This window comes from Sciurus carolinensis, chromosome 1 (genome assembly GCF_902686445.1).
Source record: "Sciurus carolinensis chromosome 1, mSciCar1.2, whole genome shotgun sequence".
NCBI lineage: Eukaryota > Metazoa > Chordata > Mammalia > Rodentia > Sciuridae > Sciurus > Sciurus carolinensis.
In genome coordinates this window covers 185630971-185649869 of record NC_062213.1, presented here as the reverse complement: position 1 = coordinate 185649869, position 18899 = coordinate 185630971, and the positions used below count along the sequence as shown (strand labels likewise).

Here is an 18899-nt window from a genome sequence, read left to right as displayed (position 1 = left end):
AAGATAACCTCAGAGAAGAGATTGCCTGAGGCGTTGGCTGGCTACCAGGCAGTGTCAGACCAGCATTCCTCCAACAGGCTACCGTGATCTACAAGTAAGGTCTTCTGGTTTCCAAGGGACTGTGTGAGCCTTTCCCAGTTGTGGGATCCATGTGAAAGGTGGTGAAAGGATCACATCCCAAGTCATACAGTTGATTCAGGAACAGCACCAGTAGTTGTTTGGGGAGGCAATGGAAAGGGATGGAATTTTATCTAAACTGGGAGCTTGCTTGTTCTCCCTCATGTCCTTTTTTGTACAACAAATCCAGATGAAGTTGAAGACAGGAAACCCCCATTAGTAGAGCTCCCTTCTTTATCATTTGACAATAGATGGGTACAGAGATGGTCCTAAGAAGTACCTTTCTGAGGTTGGCTTAGAATCCTGTATGCTCTTTGTTTCCTGCTTCCTCCCTTCCCCCCAGTCTCCGAGACCCGCCTTCCCTCTGCTTTCAGAACTTTCTGAATAGCCTACTCTGACATTTTCTATCCAAGCTTTCTCTGGCTCTGGACAGGAATTTTCGAGGTGTCCCACTTAGTGGTTTGCTCATTCGCTAATGGCATCATTACTCTCTGCCTTTCAGCTTGCTGTTGGGATCACAGTGATGTTCCTTTAACAGCCCAGAACAGCAGCTGTGAATACTGAACCTCAGAAAGCAGCCTCTGCAAATCCTCTTCCCTCCTTCCCTACCCTGGGGAGATAAGAATTGCATTCCTTTAGCCAAGGAAAGCACTCAGCCTGGTCCAGAGAGGATAGTCCTTTGTTTTTAAAAAAAAAAAAAAAAAAAAAAAACACGGCACCAGCCTGCATACCTATGCAGTGAGGCAGCCCAGGCTGGGCTTGGGGAGCCTCAGAAAGAGGATGATAGAGAAGCTATTTTCTTCTCCTACACGTGCACCCCCATCTGTTCAAGAATTCCCTTCCAACTCCAGCTTGGCTGGCAGGCATGTCCCTAAGAAGCTGCAGGCCAAAATGGAAGAGAGAACTGATTCCCTCCTCCACACATCCTGACTTGCTGCCAATTGCCAGAAAAAGAGGGCAACATTTGGGCATTTACCAGAAGACAAGGATGTGCCTTTTCATTTGTCTTTTTATTTTACATTTAAAAAGTGGTTATTGCTCTAACTGGATCAGAGGTAAGGACCTCTCCCTTAAGGAGCCTTGCTCCCCACTCAGCAGGGATGGAAGTCACAAGACGATGAGTGGAGCCCCATGCCCTCCCATGAGGAAGCCCTTAGTGTTGCTGACATCTGCCCTTTTCTCCTGTCTCTCCACTCCTGTGCTGCCACACTCCAAAGCAGAGTGCTGGCTGACCCAGCCTCGAGAGCTAGTGTAGACCAGAAGGAAGGGGTGGTCATTGGGTGATGGCTTTCAGCTCTCTGGCTTGTGGGGCCAGTGCTCTTACCATTCAGTGCAATATATATTTACTGAGTGCTTCCTGTGTGTCAGGCTTGTGCTAGGCACAACCTTCCACACTCCCCTCCTTGGCCGCCAGTGGAAGATGCACAGTTCACCTCTTCCTATGCAGGCATTTGGCAGCCATAATGTGTCAGTCCCAGGGAAGAGTCTGCATTTCCTCATCAAGCACCATTTTTTTTTTTTTTTTAATCCAGTAAGGGGCAGTGGAGAGACCTGTCACCTTACACCACTCTGGCTCTAGGGAAGGACATGAGGACCCTGGGTAACTTTCACAGAACCTTGGATGAGATGGCAAGGTATGAAGACCCCAGAGGCCAGTAGTGACAGCCAGGCTGCTCTTCCTGTCTGTGGTGAATGGCTCATGCCTGTCTTCCAGCAGCTAACACTCTATAGAGTGGGTGGCTCAGCAGCCCCCAGGTTGCAGGATGTGGATGTGCTTTTTCAGTTATCCAAGCCAACACTGCTGAAGCTTCCAAGGGATGCTTGCTAAAAAAACAGGGCCAGTAAGTGCCTTCCAGGTCTTCTTCAGTCCCCAGCTGATGATCTTACCATCAAAGGAAGGGTCAAAGAAAACAGGATGCAGGCAACCAGCTCAAGCCTTGGGAGAAACCTCTGCCCTCTGGAGTGGTACCCTCCAACTTTGTTTTCCAAAAGAGACCTAACAGGTGACTTCTTATATACTCACAAGGGTGTGCATCACACCACAAACAATTCCTTGATGGCTGGATCCAGAAAAGGCTTGATGGCAGCCGTATGGCTTCCCTGATGTGCCTCGGTCTGAAAGACACAGCTTGAGTCAGTCTTGGTACTTGTTATCTCCCAGTTTTGTGCGTTTTCTCAAAGAGGAAGCCAGTCCAGGAGAGGAGAGGAGGCAGAAGGCTATATCTCATGCAGTTTTTCCTTTTCCAGGATGGGGCCAGGCCTTTTAGTTTTGTGGCTTGTTATTTATTTATTATTATTTTTATTATTATTTATTTTTTTGCAGAATTTGGGTTTGCAATTCAGCCTCTGTCATCAGACTAAGATGGGGAAGAGGGAGAACTGCAGCTAGCTGGGCCTTCTCTCTTGCCGCAGTCAGCTCTCTCCCTGTGCCCAGGTCTCAGGTACCAGCAGAGAAGAAAAATGAAATTCTTCTCCCTGCAGACAGGCAGTCATGCTTCGATGATGTTCACTGAGGACTTGTTTGGAAACTGGGAGGGAAAAAATGAGAGAAGCGGCCAAAACTGATTGAATAGACTTCTTGAAAGGCGGGAAACAGAGAGGACAGAAGGAGGAATGGAGCAGCAGGGTTGCAGCCTAAAAGTCAGGCTCTTGTCCCTTGTGGAAAGAAAAGAGCAGCCCTGCCTGTAAGTCTTGTTTCTCTGCCTTTTCAAACTTACTCAGCTGAAGGGCCAAGACCAAGTCCTGGGCCTAGAGCCCTGGTACCAGTCTACCCTCAGCAGAGTCATCCTGACTGGTTCTCACATCCTGCAGATCTGCCTCTGGGCACAGCCTCAGCCACAGACATTGTTGAGGTGCTTCTGAAGATGGGAGTTAATAAGAGGCTTCAGGAAAAGGTGCCAGAAAGAGAGAAGCCAAGAGAGAGGACAGTAAGCCCGAGGATACAAGGAGATGGAGGAAGGAGAAGATGCAGAGAGGGCCAGATGTTTGTTGGATAATCATCGTCAGAACCATGAGATCCTTTCACATTCTCTAATGTCTTTCTTCTGAGCTGCTCAGAGCAAGCACTGAAAAGGTTTCATATCTGTTTTACAGAAGAGGAAATGAAAGTACAGAGTGAAGTACCTGCCCAAGGCACACAGCATGGCAGGAACGGAAATGGTCCAGCACTCCTACCCTTAAGACCCCACACCAACCAAAGATTCCACCCCCACACCACCTTTTCTTTTTTCTTTTTTTTTTTTTTTTTCTTTCTTTTAATCACTACTGGCCCCTGGCACCCTGCAAAAGGAGAGGATCCAAAATCAATTTGCATTGTCCCGTGTCACACAGGCAGTAGCCAAGCTTGACTCGGCCCAGCTGTAGCTATGCCAGGCCCTGAGCTGACCCCTTTTGCAGTCCAGGGACTACCAGTGCACATGGCATGGAGCCACCCTCCCAGCCCAGGTCTTGCCCTCACCTTGCTTCGGAGGAGACCCCCGCCCTGGTGCTCTGGTGTGCTGGTTTCTGACGCACTCTTAGTTTTTTCTTTGTTGTTATTGGGTTCATTGTCCTTAATAATATCATACTGGCGGCAGAAGAGGGCGATGACACCTGGGGAGGACAAGCAAGAGCAGTCAGAGGCCAGGGCTGATTACTTACCAGGCCTGCTTCATTCTCACCAGGGCTTGGTGACATCTTTCCAGATGGCCTCCCCTGCTCCACTCCTGCAGCCTCTGGCTCCTGTTTCCACCCGTCCTCTCGTCAGCCATCCTTTCCACTGCTGTTCGGTCGTCTTCCTACAGCATGTACCCGATCATGTCTCCTCCCCTCCCTTCCTGTAAACCTCTGACAAGCTCCCTTTTCCTTTAGGGGAAAACAAAACAATAACAGCCTTTGTTGAGCACGGGCCTGGCCCTGTGCTGTGTACGGGCATAAGCGACTTCACTCAATCCTTCAAACTCAAGGGTGCCTATTATTAGCACACCATGGTGCAGCTGGGAGATGAACTCCAGGGCCTGTTAAACGTCTAGTTTTATCAAGTCAGTAATATGTGAACACTAGTTTTTGAAGGATAGTATTAAGGCAACCTACTCCAATTTGAGATGTTTTCCCCACTTTCACCTCTGTATTTATAATGTTATTTCCTGATCTATTTTAGATATCTGTTGACTTCTCATCGTAGTAAATAAAGCCTAACTTCCTTCTCCATCTCCTAACAGAATTACACCACAATTCTGGGTTAATTCACTATGTTTATGGTGTTATGATTATGTAAATACTGTTGGTGCCAAGTCTAATAATGTGCTATAAGCAAACCTCCTCTTTTGTACAACACTTTGTTTTTCCTGCTTTTTTTCCCAAGTGCCTGTTTTCTACGTGCCTGAGGAACATTTTTTTCCCTGAATGCTTTCTCAACAGAGCATGCCCTCTCAACCACCGTGCTAATCAGGCTTTAGCATGGTGTTCAGATTTCTCAGAAGACTCCACAGACTCACTGAGCTTTACTCCCCCACACTCTGCCTTCTCTCCTAGATCAGAGCCACAGTGGGCCAGGCTGAGCTTAATTTGTTTATTGACCACACCGTGCCCAGAACTCTCTTCCTCTCTGGCTGCCTGTGAACACCTATTCTTCCTTCAAAGTTCAAATCCTATGTTATCTCTGCTCTGTTTTCTTCTTGATTTCTTATGCCTAGCTCCAGAATTAATTCCCTCTCCTCTGCTCCCATACTTGGTATTACTGTAGCACTCATTACACACTGAATTATAGTTAAGCTTGGGCCTGGTTCGCCTAGACTGAGTTCCTTGCAAGCACAGGGTCCCTCTTGGTCATGACTGTAACACTGCTCTTTGGAATGGAGTGGTTAGTCAGTCAAATGCCAGTTGAGTTGATTTCAAAGATGAATGACACTTGAACTTTACCCTTAGGGAGCTCACAGACCAGCATGGGGTGGGACAGCCATGAGCCCAATATAAGGAGGGCTAGAAGGCAGAACAGTGCTGCAGTAGCATGAGGGCAGGAGGCCATTCAATGGGTGGATGGGGGAGTTTCCACAGTGGTAGCCTTAGAGCTGGGCCTAGAAAGGGGCAGGTTGAGGACATGGTTTCAAGCCGTAAACTGGACAGTTCCTCTCTGGGCTGCCCAGGCCTAAAGCAACCCAGAAGAGGAATGAGAGGCTACAACCATTCCCAAAATATATAGGAGCTGTGGATGTGTCCACCTCAGGAGGCAAAATCAATTATGAGGGAGGGGAAAGGCAAGTACCCCATATAATCCTAGAAGGCAGCTAGTAATATGCTGTTTTTGGTGAGTGGATTAGAGAAGGGGTCAGATTTGGCCCCCGGAGCTATCCTAGGCTATCTCAAGAAACTTTTTACCTCTTCTCTTAGATATCTCCAAGTCCCTTACCCTTGATTTTGTGAGAGAAAAAGAAAGACTTGGAGGCCTGACCCACCTGCCCACATGAACAGGACCACAACGATGATCAGCACCTCGCCCGTCCTCAGCTGTTGGTTCCTCCCCATCTCTTTCATGGTCACCTCATCTGTGGAGAAAGAGACACTAGTCTGGAGCTCCTTCCTCCCCCAGTCTAGGGAGTCAAGTTCTCTAGGGCCAAGACCTTGACAATAAGTGCTTATGTTTATAGACGCCCACACGCCTAACACAAAGAGATCTGGAGACACTGATGTCTGCTTGAGTTGGCAGCAAAAAGACTTTATCCAAAGGTGAGAGTTTATATAACTACTGTCCTGGAGAACTAGAGTGAGTGAACCTTCTCCCTCTTGAAGGCTGCTTGGCGGGGACAAGAAGGGGACTGGGGAGAGGGTGCTTTCCTCATACCACCTACTGCTCTGGCCCCAGTTGCTCCCACCCTGCTCCTCCAGCATGCCCCAGGCCTGCCTTTGTTCTTGGAGGCCATCTTCTCAGCCTCTCGTGGGGTCTTGAAGAGCACGGGCTCACTAGCCGGGCTCTGGCCCTGAATGGAGATGGCCTGAACGTGCACGATGTACTCGGTATCTTCCTCCAGATCCCAAAGGGCACAGGAGCGAGTGGTAGTGTTCACTTCCTGGATGAAGCGCAGCATCCGCACATCCTTCTTCTGCAAAAGTGAGCCCCGGACATCTGTCAATGCCCGGACACCAACTTTGTTTCTGTCTACCTCCCAGTAGTGACAAAGCCTATAGCTAACACAATCATCCCCTCGCTTCAGGTAATGTTATCTCCATTGTACATTTAAGGAAACAGGTTCAGAGAGATTAGGGAAATTGCCCAAGGCCTCACATCTAGTGAAAATTGGAGCCAGGTCCTAAACACTGGTGGTTCTGAGCTCAGATCCATACTCTGAATTCCCATGTCCCAACTGAAAGCTCCTGAACCCTTCTCCACTAACAATTTTCCTTCAGGGGCCCCATTTTAAACCATATGTGCAACTCGTTGCCAGTCTCTTGCCTTGTATTCCTTTTTCCTTTCTATTTCTTGACCCCACCACCCTCCATTTCCAGTATTCATTATCTTGATGTGTCCTTCCCTCCCAAGGACCATCAAGTGTTACCTGCTGAGAGATGGCAAACCCGATGACAACCTCATCTTCCAGGACATCCCAGCTGACAACTGCAGAGTTGGCTTTGAGGTGCCGGACGGTGACGTTCACTGGGGCTGAGGGGCTGTCTGCAGGGCAGGGAGGCACTTGATCCTGAGCGTCCCCTGCTTGTGATGCCCAGCCCCACTGTTTCACAAGGGAGAAGGGGAATCCTGGGGAAGGCCATGCCATGGGGAAAGGAAGAGGTCCCGGGCCTTTTGTGTATAGGATGAAAGCCTCTGCTGACCCTAGGGACCCACATATAAAAATAATGGACCAGGGTCAGATTGAATGCATGGATGGTTAAAGTCTGGGGAACAGGCATGGAGGGTCATGTAAATGACGAGGGTCGCGGAAGCTGAAGATTAGTTTGATAAAAAGCAATCAAAAGGACTCCCAGTCCAGTGCTCTTTCTATAGTCCTGCACTGTCAAGTGAGTGACCTTGAGGGAAGGAGAAAGACCCAGAGGTTGAGAAGAACCGGGTGGGCTGAATCCTGGGATGGGAGGAAGGAGTAATGGAGGAAACTCTCAGAATTGTGATGAACTGGTCCAAATGCAACTTGGGAAGGGGTCTTCATGAGTCTCTTCTCTACACTCCAACAACCCAAAGGAACTGGCAGGAGGGAGGGGAGCTGGAGAATACAGGGTACTCAGGGTGAGTCCCTCAGTGAAGAGTCAAAAGGACAGGGCCAGGCTTTCTAGGTGGGGGCAGAGGATGATGGGTTATCAGTCAAGAGAGAAAGAGGGAGAATGTTGGGGAATGGGGGTCAGGTCAGGAAGAACCTTCCAGAAGAGGGGAGTGGAGTCACACAAGTTTGTCTCCCAAGAGGCAGACACTGCAAGGGGAAGACATTGGCCTGAGCAGTAACCCCTCACCCCACAGAGGAATGGACTTGAGACCCAGGGGTAGGCCAGACATGGAGATGGAGGGGACAGAAGGACACAGACAGGTGGCGGCAGACACAGAACAACAGAGAGCAGACAAGTGGAAGGTTAGAAACAGAGACCGCAGAGCAAGAGCACTGAGCCATGGAGAGATAGATGGGCAGAGGGAGCCGCAACCAGAAGGGACAGAGACCTGTCAGGAGAGGCCCCAGGGGCAGAGCCAGACACTGCACCAGGCTTGGGGGCCATGGGGGCCACCCCCACCCACCCTGCACCCAGGTGCCAGTCCCCATTCCCTTCACACATTCTCCTGCACAACCGATGTGTGGAGTTGTCCTGTGGGGCTCTGAGAGGTCTTTGAGGACAGGGAAGGAGGCCCAAACTGGGAGGACTGGTGTCCTCAGCTGCTCCCTGGGCCATAAAAGGGGAACCTGAGGCAAAGACCTAGGGTCAGGGCATGGGATTAAGGTATCGGGGACCACAAGACTCTGGAAACCCAGGGCTGAGGTGATGGGCAGGGTTTGGAGGCCGAAGGACAAGTCTGGGGGTCACAAGGTAGGGAAGCGCTGGGGTCGGGTTAGGGAGCAGTGAGCAGGTGAGTCAGGAGGTCCCTCGGGAGCAGGAAGGGAACCGTGGACTCCCAGGTGGCAGGACCTGGAGAGGAGGCTGCCCCGCCGCCCTGCCCGCCGGCCCCCGCCCGGGGCCCCCTTACCCGCCTGCACCAGCGCGAAGCAGACGCAGCCCAGCCACAGGCGGAGCGCGGCGCGGGGCGGCCAGGCGCACGGCGGCCCTGGGTGCATAGCGGCTCCTCCGGCCGGCGGGCCCGGGGCGGCGCAGGGGGACGCGGCTCCGGTGTCCGGCGGCCGCTCGCGCTCGCGCTCTGGCCCGCGGCCCGCCCGGCCCGGCCGCCCCGCGCCGCCCCGCGCCGCCTGCATGTCGGCTCCGCGGACAGCGACTCCCGCGCGGCGGCGGCGGCGGCGGCGGCGGCGGCCGCGTCCACGTCGGGCGCCCGGGGGGCGGGGCGCCCCCGCTGCGGGGAGAGGCGCGGGGGCGGGTGAGGGCCAAGGGCGCCCCGACTGCTGCCCCCGCGTCCCCCTCTGTCGGCGCACCAGGGACTTAGCTGACTGGCGGCCCGGTGGCTCATTCTCTCCCGCTGTGCTGGAGCAGCAGGGTTCCCAGTGTCCCCACGGTGGTCAGCCCCGGCCCAGATCTGACCTGGCCCCCCATCCTTGCTCCCACTGAAATGCTCCTTTGTGCCTTCACCCCACCCCAAAGTGGCCTGGGGGTTCCCATCCTTAGTTTCCCCCAGAGGGGAGTACTCATGGTAGGGACAGGGGTGACCACAGAGTGCTAAGTAGGTACTGGGGTGCACCCACCAAGTGCGAAGTGTTTACCGTGGGGTCCAGAAGGCAGTACTCTGGCTCACTGGAGGTCTAGTCTAGCTGGGAGACCTCAGACCAGTCCTTTTCTTTTTTTTATGTCCCCAATGAGCAATAATGAGCATCTGCTAGGTGCCAGACACCACGCTGGGCTTTACTCGCATTTTGGGTGTTTAATTCTCACTGAAGCTCCATAAGGTCGTACTCTATTGTGTGCCTTTTGCACAGGTGGAGACTTCAGGTTGAACAGGCTATTCGACTCCCGCAAGGATCCACAGCAGTCAGAATTTGAACCCACGCTGCTCTGATTCCTAAAGCTGGGCTTTACTCAACTGTCTCCCACTCCAAACTGACTTCAGAGTAATACCCCAGGATCCCTGAGACTTGAGAAGCTTACTGTGGCAGGGCTTTCCCAGTCAGAAAACAATCTGGAACAATCTCTCTTCAAGAGCAGTGGGTGGAGGTGGGGTGGGGCAGGTCCAGGCTGGCCCCCCACACCATTTGGCCTGACTAAATGTGTGAGCTAATGATTAGTGATTGAGCTAATGGCTTTAAAGTGCAGAGTGCTTTGGAGACGTAGCCACAGCTAATGAAAGGACTTGGATGACCCTTGCTTCACAATCCTGTGAGCATCAATATGCCTGCTTCTGCGGCGGCACACCCTCCTGGCAGACCCACTCCTTTTCTGATCTTAGGGGTAAAGAGGTGTCCTTGTCCTGCACTCATGACCCTCTCCCTAAAAAGAGGAACTCTGGAGTACCAGGCAGCTAGAGATGCCCCCTGCCTCAACCCTGTGACATTCTCCACCTCAAGACCCAATCAGAGAAATAAGATATGAGCCAGTGTCCCAGGACCCCTGACATGGAGGGGCTACCCGTCTGTCCAAACAAGCCCCCTACCCCCGCTATCAAATTTCTACTCTATCTTGGGAGTTTTCCAGAGGCCCTGGAAGAGCTACCTTCTTTGGAAAGGGGACTCCTTGTACAGTTATCCCACAGAAGGTCTTCAGGGTCTTTTTCCCACCCTCCCAGTTTTAGATTAAGAAACTGAAGCACAGAGATGGAAGAGCTTGGTGCAAATTCACACAGGGACTCAAGAACAGGAAGCTCCCCTCCGAATGCCCACCCCAGGACTCCTTCCCTTGCTCCCCAAGTCTCTACCTGATCATTTTGGAAGGGGTGAGATAGGAGGGGGCTCATGGGTTCTCCCTGAGCTACAGAATCTCACTGCCCAGCCCCTCCATACCCCAGGCCGCCTTCCAGCCCCATCTGCTTCTTCATACATACCTCTTATCTTGGGGACAAGCCTCAGCTGGGAACTCGACCTGTTTGGGATAGAAGCTGGGAGCCAGAGCACCTTCTCTTTCCTTTCTCTCTTTCTCTCTCTCTATCTTAGCAGTTGCTGCCTGCCCTGCCCTGCCTGCCCCGCCCCACCAGCTGCAGCTTGGCCCCGAGGGACCCCCTCTCCTCCCCCCAGTCAGCCAGTGGGCCTGCAGGAGCAACTGGAGCCTCCTCATTTCTCCATCACAGGAGCCAGCAGGAAGGAAAGGGGTTATTTGGAGGTCACAGAATCCACTCCTGTCCCTGCTGGGGAGAAAGGAGGGAGGGAGAGGGTCCTGGTGGGGTCCAGCCTCTGGTCCAGCACTAGGGAAAGGGGTGCCTCAGCACCATCTGCTGGCTTCTCCTGGTAAAACCCCAAGCAGATGTAGGGCATTGGGAGGGGGGAGATGGCAGTGTCTGAGGGTTTGAGAGGGAGGCGGAAAGGAGGCTGGAGGAGAGGGTGTGGAGGACGGGGAGGATTGGGGGAGTTGTAGCTGTGGGGTGTAGCCATCCAAGGTCTTATGGGGCACTGGGTTATTGGGCAACACCTCAATTCTGGGTGGAGCCCTCAGCCTGGAGCCTGGCAGCCAGTGGGAGCTGTGTTGGGAGGATTTAGAGGCTTCCTGGTGATCCTGGAAGGGGGCTTTCAGCCCCAGTTGCTTTATCTATACCATCTGTCTTCCATCTCTTAACACAAGACCTAACATACAGTAGGTGCTCAGTAAATGTTGCTTGTATGGAGTGAGTTAATTCTTCCAGCATGCATCTACGAGGCACCTATTATGTGCCAGTTTCTGGGCAACTGTCTTAAATACAGCAGTGAAAGAAGGAATGAGCACATGAATGGGGATCTGGTGGGCCTCCTGAGCTACACTCACGGACCTCCATTTGGAGAACTTCACAGCTACCTCCTAGGGGGCTGGATGGTCACTTATACATTGGCACCTGATGGAGCCACTAGCATTTGGAACCCTGTAGGTGTTAAGAGCTGTCTGGAGTCATAGCACGTCACTCAGACTGCAGGTGTCCAAGCCAGATCCAGGTAACCATCTAGAACAGGCAGGCCCTCCTTTTCACTTTGTTTTGTGTTTTGCAGTGCTGGGATAGAACATGGCACTTTACCATCGAGCTACATCCCCAATCTTTTTTATATTTTATTTTGACATTAGTTGCTGAGGCTGACCTTGAACTTGTGACACCCCCCCTACCCACCTCAGCCTCCTGAATAGCTGGGTTATAGATATGCTCCACCACACCTGGCAAAAGGCTCCTCTTAAGAACCTGGAATGGTCATGATCTATATCCAGGGTGCCCCTGAGATACATGCCCTGCCCCGAATCACAGGAAAAATCAGGAAAAATGTCAGGAGATTGCTTTGGAATATAATAATTAAAAGATCATTCTGACTTGGGGCTAGCAGGTATTTTTTATTCAACAAATATGAGCACCTCCTAAGTGCCAGGCCCTATGTTGGGTCCTGGGGACACAGAGGTGAATAAGATGAGTTCCCTTGGGCCTCCCATTCCAGTGGAGACAAGCCCTAAACTGGTAAACTCATGACATGACTGAGTATCTTCAGAGTGAGGGGCTATGAGAGACATGGAGGACTGTGGTGGAGACGGCTGGGTGGGATAAGGGTCAGTGGTGTGGTTGAGGGGAGGCTGTCTGAACAGAGGCCTGCAGGAGAGGAGGCAGGTAGAGCTTCCCAGAAGGCAGGGGCAGCCAATGCAAAGCGAGCGCAAGGCAGCAGCAAGCTGTTGTGTTTGGGAAGCAAAAAAGCCAGAGCGGCTGGCGCTTGGTGAGCGAGACAGGAAAGGAGAGCAGCTGGACCTGGGCAGCACGGGGCCGCAGGGCTGTGGGAGAGCGCGCAGTGATCCACAGGCCGGGGAAGCCTTCCAAAGGAGAACCTGGGTGTGATGGATTCCGGTTCCCACAGTCCCACTTTACCTGCGTGTGCGCCAACCAGACTGCAGAAAAGCGGGGCAGGCAGGTGACCTGTGAGGAGGCAAGGAGGGCTGCTGCTGTTGCAGGGCAGAAATGATGGGATCGTTGGCCTAGGTGGTCACAAGAGGCAGGGAGAGAAGTTGATGGAAGATCTGGGACACTCACAGGAGTGAGACGGAGGAGCAGGAGAATCAGGGCAGGATCTGCTTTCCAAAGTCCAGATTCTGAGACCAGGAACTCCTGGCTGGGTGATGCTGGGCCAGTAACTCCACCTCTCTGATCCTCCAGTGCCGTCTTTTGAAAAGATAATAATAGTATCCACACCACAGGGTGGTGGAGGTGATGGTGGGTGGGTGGGTGGAGAGGAATAAGAAGGAAAAGGAAGGAGGAGGTGGAGGGTTGGGGCCTTCTAATTAGGGAAAGGAGACCTCCTCAACCTCTTCAGTTCTTTAGTCTACAAAGGAAGGTGCCATCTGACAACACTCAGCGAGGGTTGAGAATCATGCCCAATATCACAAAGCCAGCCTGTGGCAGCTCCACACCTCAGACCCCTGACCTTGGCTTTACCTTTGAAAACAGATTATCGGCTACACACACCATAGTCACCCAGATCTCTCATGAGTGGTGGAGCTCATTTTCTGGGGCTCTGAGTGGCGGGGTGGTGACAGGAAGTGGGGGCCCCTGGGATAAGATCCCTTTCCTAACAGGGAGAGGATAAAGGCCCTTAGCCTCACTTTTTGGCTCAGTCCCTTACTGGCTGTTGACCTCAGGCCTCGTTTTCCTTGGCAAAGTGGGGGTGATCCCAAGTGAGGTCTGAGGCTCAAGGGTCCCCCACATCCCTAGAGGTAGGTACCCTGAAGACCTCTCCCCCACAGAACATGGCTTTGCAGAGACAGGATGCTGCCAGCAGAGGGCGTCCATCTTGGCTGAGGGAAGTCAGCGATGGACCGAGCAGGAAGACCCCCAGGAGGTGGAACCCCAGCTGGTAGAGCTGCCCTGCCTCCTGCTCTGCACCCGCCTCCCCCGTAGGCCCCCAAGCAAGAGGCCAGCTCCCAAGGTCAGCTCCACAGACTCAGCAGCCGGGCAGAGCTGCATCTTGCTGCCATGGCACTGTCCACAAGTCAGATCCTGGCAGCTGGATTCCTGCCTTTACTGAGGAAGAGAGCTGATCTGTGCACCCAGGTGACTTCTCTTACAGATTCTCAGAGGGTCTCGTTTTTTTGCTGTTTAAAGGTCCTTTTCAGCCTCCTAAGAGGAAATCAGTGGAAGAAAAGTCCCTTTGACCCTCTGGCCTTCCTCTTACTCCTCCATCCTGGGAATGGCTGGGCACCTGATAGGGAATCTGATGATCCAAAGTGAAAAGCCCAGAAACCCTGCTATTCTGGTTGTGAGGCCCCAGCTCTGGTCCCACTTCTGCAAGACATACCCGCCCATGTGTGCCAGGTGAGTGCCTGTGGGTCTGGCATCAGGGGATCCAGTGATGAGGGCAAGAGCCTAAGGCTTGGAGCCAAATAGTCCTGGGCTCAAACCTTGACGTGGCCCATCTCTACTGGGTAACCTTAGTCAAATCACTCCACCTCTCTGAGCCTGTTTCCTCATTTGGCACCTGCTGCAGAGTGGCATTGTGAGGACAGCAGGAGATGCTTCATGGGAATAGGAAAATGCAATCCCTGGCACATGGCGAGCAACTGTAAATGTTGCAGTGGGTGTTATTATAAAGTTGAAGCTCCTCATTTCGCCAAGACCTCTGCCCCTGAGAGGCCAGGGTGGCTGGGAGTGGGTCAGGTTAGGCACAGAGATGTCCTGACACACCTGTGGGCTAGTGGGCTAGGGCTGGAGCATCCTGCATGTGCCTGCATGTGCATCGGTATGCGCATGTATTCACAAGGAGCAAGGGTGTGCACACACAAGCATTGGGTGTGCATGTGTGTGCAAGGGTACATGGGTGCTTGTGTGCATGTGCCCAAAGATTCCCAGGGCACATGCATACTTGCAGGTATTGCTGCGGTATCCCTGCAATGATTCAGAAGGCCCCTCTGTTCACTGTTACTATGGAAACACTGAGGCAATCCCCAGTCTTGGGAGAACCCGAGGTGCTAGAATGAGAGCTGGTCTGGTCTTCCCAGGAAGAGAGACAGATTGGGAGTCCCCTGGGATAGGGCAACCTCGGCCTCTGGGAGTGGGTTCCGGGGCTCTGGGTACCCTGGGCCCTCTGGGAAGCCCTTGCTCCTCCAAGGCAGCCGGGCACACTGCAAAGAGCTCAGAGATGGAGCTGCAGCCCACCTCAGCTCTGGCCTGATTCCAAGCACATTCTCTGGCAGGGACCGTGGTCCTTTTGGGCCTCAGTTTCCTCTTCTATGTAATGGAGGAAATAGCAAGTGACTTCAGATGCTTAGAACTGGATGGAGTGTGACCTTCCTGTCTCTGGGGACACTGCCCTCTAGGCTGTCCGAGTATGAATCCGGAGCCCTGAAGTGTCACCCAGCAGCTTCTTTCAAGAGCACCACCTTCTACAGTGTCTGTGGGCTCCTCACAGCTCTGGAAAGAAGCCAATTCACAAGGAACTCAGACTCTGGGAGGCACAGATGGACAGTTGTGGGGCCATGTCTGCACCCCCAAACTCTGGGCCCAGCCCTACCCGACATGTGCAGTCCCTCAGCCCATGGCCGTGCCTCAGAGGCAGTTGCCAGCACATTTTTGGGATTGTGAAGGAGAGTCAGCCTGGGTCACCTAGGTGGACCCAGTTTAGGAAGAATGTTCCCTTTAAAATCTTGCACTTTAGACTTTGACTGAAGTCTCAAATGTCCTTTGTGCAGATTGTGATGCCTTCGGACAAGTTGCAAGTGCCAATTCAGCTTCCTGCCACACTCCACTTCTGAGAAGTGACTCTTGCCTTTTCAGTGACCCCAAAGTTCGAGATAGGTGAGATAAACCAAGAGGAGCTGAGAGATGGAAAGCCCCAGACATGAACTGTGGGAGGGAGATCAGAATATTCATAGGTATGAGGCCAAAGGGCGGGCCTGGCTGGGTTACCTCAGGCAAGTGACTATCCGTCTCTGGCCCACCCCTGGGACCCTTCCAGCTAAAAGTTGCTTCCCCCAGTATAGGAAAGAACAATTATTGTGCTGGACAAGGGTTGAGTGGGATGCGACCCTAGCTGACAGAGTCACTTCTCCCACCCCTGTCTAGATTCAGTCCCACGTGGAGAGGTTAGGGCTGGGACCACAGTCATCTTGTCCAGGAGGTGCCGGGCTGGTGGGGAGTTACAGGGTGGAGAAGGTGGAAGGGCGAATGGTGCAGTGGGAGGCGAGGGTGGGCAATGTTATTAGGGAGCCTCTTTACTCTGGTAGGCAGTGGGGAGCCATGGAAGGTTATTAAGCAGAGAGGAAGATAATCAGATTTAGAGAAACTGATCCCCGAAGGGGACCTGTGAGAAGGCCAGAGCAGAAATAGAAGGCAGATCTGACCAGGAGTTCAGGGCAGAGGGGAGGCGAGGCTGGGCTGAGATCTCCTCTGGTGGTAGGGTCTGGACTGGGAGGGGGCAGGTGCAGAGGTGAGGAGGAGCAGCAGGTCCTGGATCGGGGCAGCTCCAGCTGTGGTTGGAGGGGACCCAGGGGCAAGGCAGGCTGCGGGGGGGGGGGGTGATGAGTTGGCTATTGGCTGTCTTGAGTCGGGGGTGTCTGCAGGCTCCTGGGAGCATGTCCAGGAAACAGCTGGAAATGCAGGTTTTACAGAGAAGGAACCAGAAGGTCAGAGAGGTTGTTTTTGCCAACTTTGCCAAAGCTGGAAAAAGGCCATGTGAGGATTTGAACCCAAGTCTGAGGAGCCAGCTAAGAAGCAGAATTTCTCTACTGGTTGAGGTCCCTGACTCTGGGCTCAGCTGCCTTTACCCAGGAGTGGGAGTATTGTAGCCTGTTCCCCACCCCACCTGCTGCAGAGCCCAGCAGCCACAGGGGCATGGCCAGCAGGTTCTTCAAACCCAAATCTCTGCTCCCCAAAGGGTGCTCTCCAACACCAGGACTTCCCTATCAGCAGCCCAGAGCTGCGGGCGTCCTGCCAGCCAACACTGCCTGGGTGCTGACTATGTGCAGGCGCAGCGCTGGCTCTTTATAGGCATCCTCTTCCCCAGGCTAACGGCCTCCCTCCCAGGGCAGCGCTGTTGTCTCCACTTACACATGGAAGAACGGAGGTGCAGGCCCAGCCCTGCTCTGTGGGGCAGCAGCGGGGTAGTGTGACCTGGACAGGCACGACAACTCTCTGAGCGCCCCCAGGGAGAGCGAGGCCTCTCCAGAGGCCCCAGGATCTCCCCACCCCACTGCCCTGGCTTCAGGTCTGCCATTCCAGCTCTCAGGACATTTTCTTCCCTCCCCAGCCATTCTGCTCCTCATGGCCACCTCCCTTGGGAACAGCCAGGCCTGCCCCGCCCCCTCCCGGGCTGTGCTCCTGGCAGCTCTGCCACCCTGGGCTCTGGTCCGGGGGTGGTCCCTGGCGGAGAGGGAGGCAAGCAGAAGCTGGGATGGGTGCAGCGAGAGGCAGGGCATCCGGAGACCCCCGGGCCCCCACTTCACAGCTCCTCGTGCTCCAAGCTGGGTGGGCAGGGCTTTTTGGAAAGGGGTGGCTTGAGGTTTTAATCACTTTATCAATGTTTGTTTGTGTAATTCCGCCTCGAGATGCTTTTCCCTCCATCTGTCCCCACCATCTGCTCCCATCAGGATTTTCCAAACCGTTTGGGACCCAAGAGGCACCCGAATGGGGGTGGGCTGGGCCTCGGAGGGGGCTGGGGAGGGGCCAGCTCCACCCACTTCATAGAGAGGCTTCCAGGAAGGGTCTGGGCTTCTGAGTCACAGAGAGCCGGGTTTGAATTTCTGACACTGCCACTTTCTTACTGCGACACCTCAGGTGGGACTTCACTTCTCTGGGCCTCAGTCTCCACATCTGTTAACTGACAGAATCACTGAGGGCGAAATGGGGTGGCCCATATGGAGCAAATTGCAGAGCTATGAGGTCCCTCTTCCTGTGCCCCACGTGCTTCTCCGCATCCCAGAAGTTGGCCTGTCTCTGGTGGGAGAGAGGGCAGCTGCCCCTGTTCTCTCACCACTTGCCTCACTTCTCAGATCCTAGACTTGCTCGCTCACCAGGGGACCCTGCCTGCTGCTCTGACCTCTCAGTCACGTACCTGCACTTCTGCTCTAAGCTGCTGTCCCTCCCTTCTGGGTCCCTCAGTCTTAGTTGGGACATCACAAACAAGGACACTCCCTCTGCCAAGCTGGCTTTCAAAAAAGCAAACCTGCGGGCTCCAGTGTTACCGTTGCCTCGGCCATCTCTGCTCATGTCACCTGTCTAGCCTCTCTGTTCAGAAAGGGGAAGAGACTTGCTCCAGGCCATCCAGAAATGAAGTACCCAGGCCTCCTGACTTGCGGCCCCTCTGCCCCTCTTTTCTGAGCTCTATCTTGAGAAGGCACGAGTCTTGGCCCTAGGGTAATGTGCAGTGTGGGGAAACACCAGCTTCTCTTTTGGCTAAGGGGGGTCTCCCATTGCTTCTTGGGCCCCTGGGAGGGTAGAGGTGCCTGGGAGATAGAACCAGCAGAGCCACCAGAGCCTGAGCTCTGCCTCCACAGGGACTCTACTCATTCTAGATGCAGGAACAAAGGGAGTGAGGTGCCCAGGGTGAAGAGAAGACATGGTCCTACCTTCAGAAGCCCCCATTTACTGGGGAGACCGGATGCAGATGCAAGGTCCTGAGGGCAGGCTCCCTAGTCACTCTCACAGAGAAGAAAAGCAGAGGTAACAGCAGAGCCAAGGAGTTAGTCTGGAGGAGGCAGGAAATGGGGGTAAACTGAGACCCCCAAAACCCAGGATGGAGAGGAGGATTAGACCAGGCTGGGAAGATTCCAACTGCAGGCAGGAGAGAGAGCAAGGAGCCATGGGGGAAGGAAAGGCTGAAGGGGTGACTGCAGAGTAGGCCCCTCTCCCTGTCCTAGGTATGTCAGGCCTTTCTGGTCCACCGAGAGGTGAGGGAGGTTGTCACTGGAGTGGCTTGGGGTGGGGACTGAGCAGCTCTTCACTCCCCACCCCCAGGTCCTCATACAGGAGGCAGCTGGGAACCACCCACGAGCGTCTGGTGTCTCTCACGCCTCCACTGGGGGTCCCAACAACAGAGCCAAGGCATGTAATGCAGCCAGTGTTCCGGAGGGTCCAGCTGTCCCCCCACCCCAGTCCGACTCCCTAACTCTTCTGGTGGAGACTTCCCCACTCACCCCCTAAGCAGGAGGGACTAAGGCTACACTCTGATGGCCTGGGAGGCTTGGTCTGGAAGCCTAGATGGGGAACTTTGGTCTGAGCCCTGGGGAGTTGGAGGGTCTGAGCTGCAGGCACTGAGAGAATTTGACTAGGAAGAGCTGTCTAGGTAGGTGGCAAGGGCTGTCAGCTCCACCTCCTAAGGAGGTCCAGAAACCAGACTCGCCTCTGCCACCCTGGTCATCTCTCATTCTGAAATGACCCGGTACTCCTACCCTTGCCTCCCATTCCTTAACATCCATTCTTGACATAATGGCCCAAGTGAGCTGTGGACATGAAATCAGACCCTCTTACTGTGCTCAAAGTTCCAAGGACTTACCACCTCATCTGTAATACAATCTAAAGGCTTTGACATGGATCCCACAGCTCCTGAACTGCCTTCCCAGCCTTGTCCCAAATC

At 53.7% G+C, this 18899-nt stretch overlaps 2 protein-coding genes across 8 annotated transcripts in view; one reads left to right on the top strand and one right to left on the bottom strand.

Annotated features, from left to right (window-relative positions):
* Positions 1–1108: 1108 nt before the first annotated feature.
* Positions 1109–8554, bottom strand: Fndc5 (fibronectin type III domain containing 5). Of its 2 annotated transcripts, none has more exons than XM_047554059.1 (6): positions 8273–8554; positions 6648–6763; positions 5996–6194; positions 5550–5639; positions 3575–3708; positions 1109–2645 (listed from the first exon to the last, which is right to left on the bottom strand). In XM_047554059.1, exons 1-6 carry the CDS (start codon positions 8493–8495, stop codon positions 2607–2609), a joined length of 801 nt encoding a protein of 266 aa, XP_047410015.1. In that variant the 5' UTR covers positions 8496–8554; the 3' UTR covers positions 1109–2606. The 2 variants fall into 2 exon arrangements, with proteins under 2 accessions (XP_047410015.1, XP_047410022.1); XM_047554066.1 differs by having other exon boundaries at positions 1109–3199; positions 8273–8551.
* The window catches only part of Hpca (hippocalcin), a 20224-nt gene continuing 9336 nt past the window's right edge, over positions 8012–18899 (top strand). Inside the window, exons 1-4 of one of the 6 annotated variants that reach the window (XM_047554125.1) lie at positions 8012–8115; positions 13093–13259; positions 13436–13645; positions 15019–15124. Coding sequence is in view for 1 of the 6 variants with exons in the window: in XM_047554108.1 (XP_047410064.1) it covers positions 8071–8115 (45 nt within the window). In the remaining 5 variants the exon portion in view is untranslated. Of the gene's footprint in view, positions 8116–13045; positions 13385–13435; positions 13646–15018; positions 15125–18899 lie in introns of all 6 variants that reach the window. The other 5 variants (XM_047554138.1, XM_047554132.1, XM_047554118.1 and 2 more) reach the window with 5 other exon arrangements.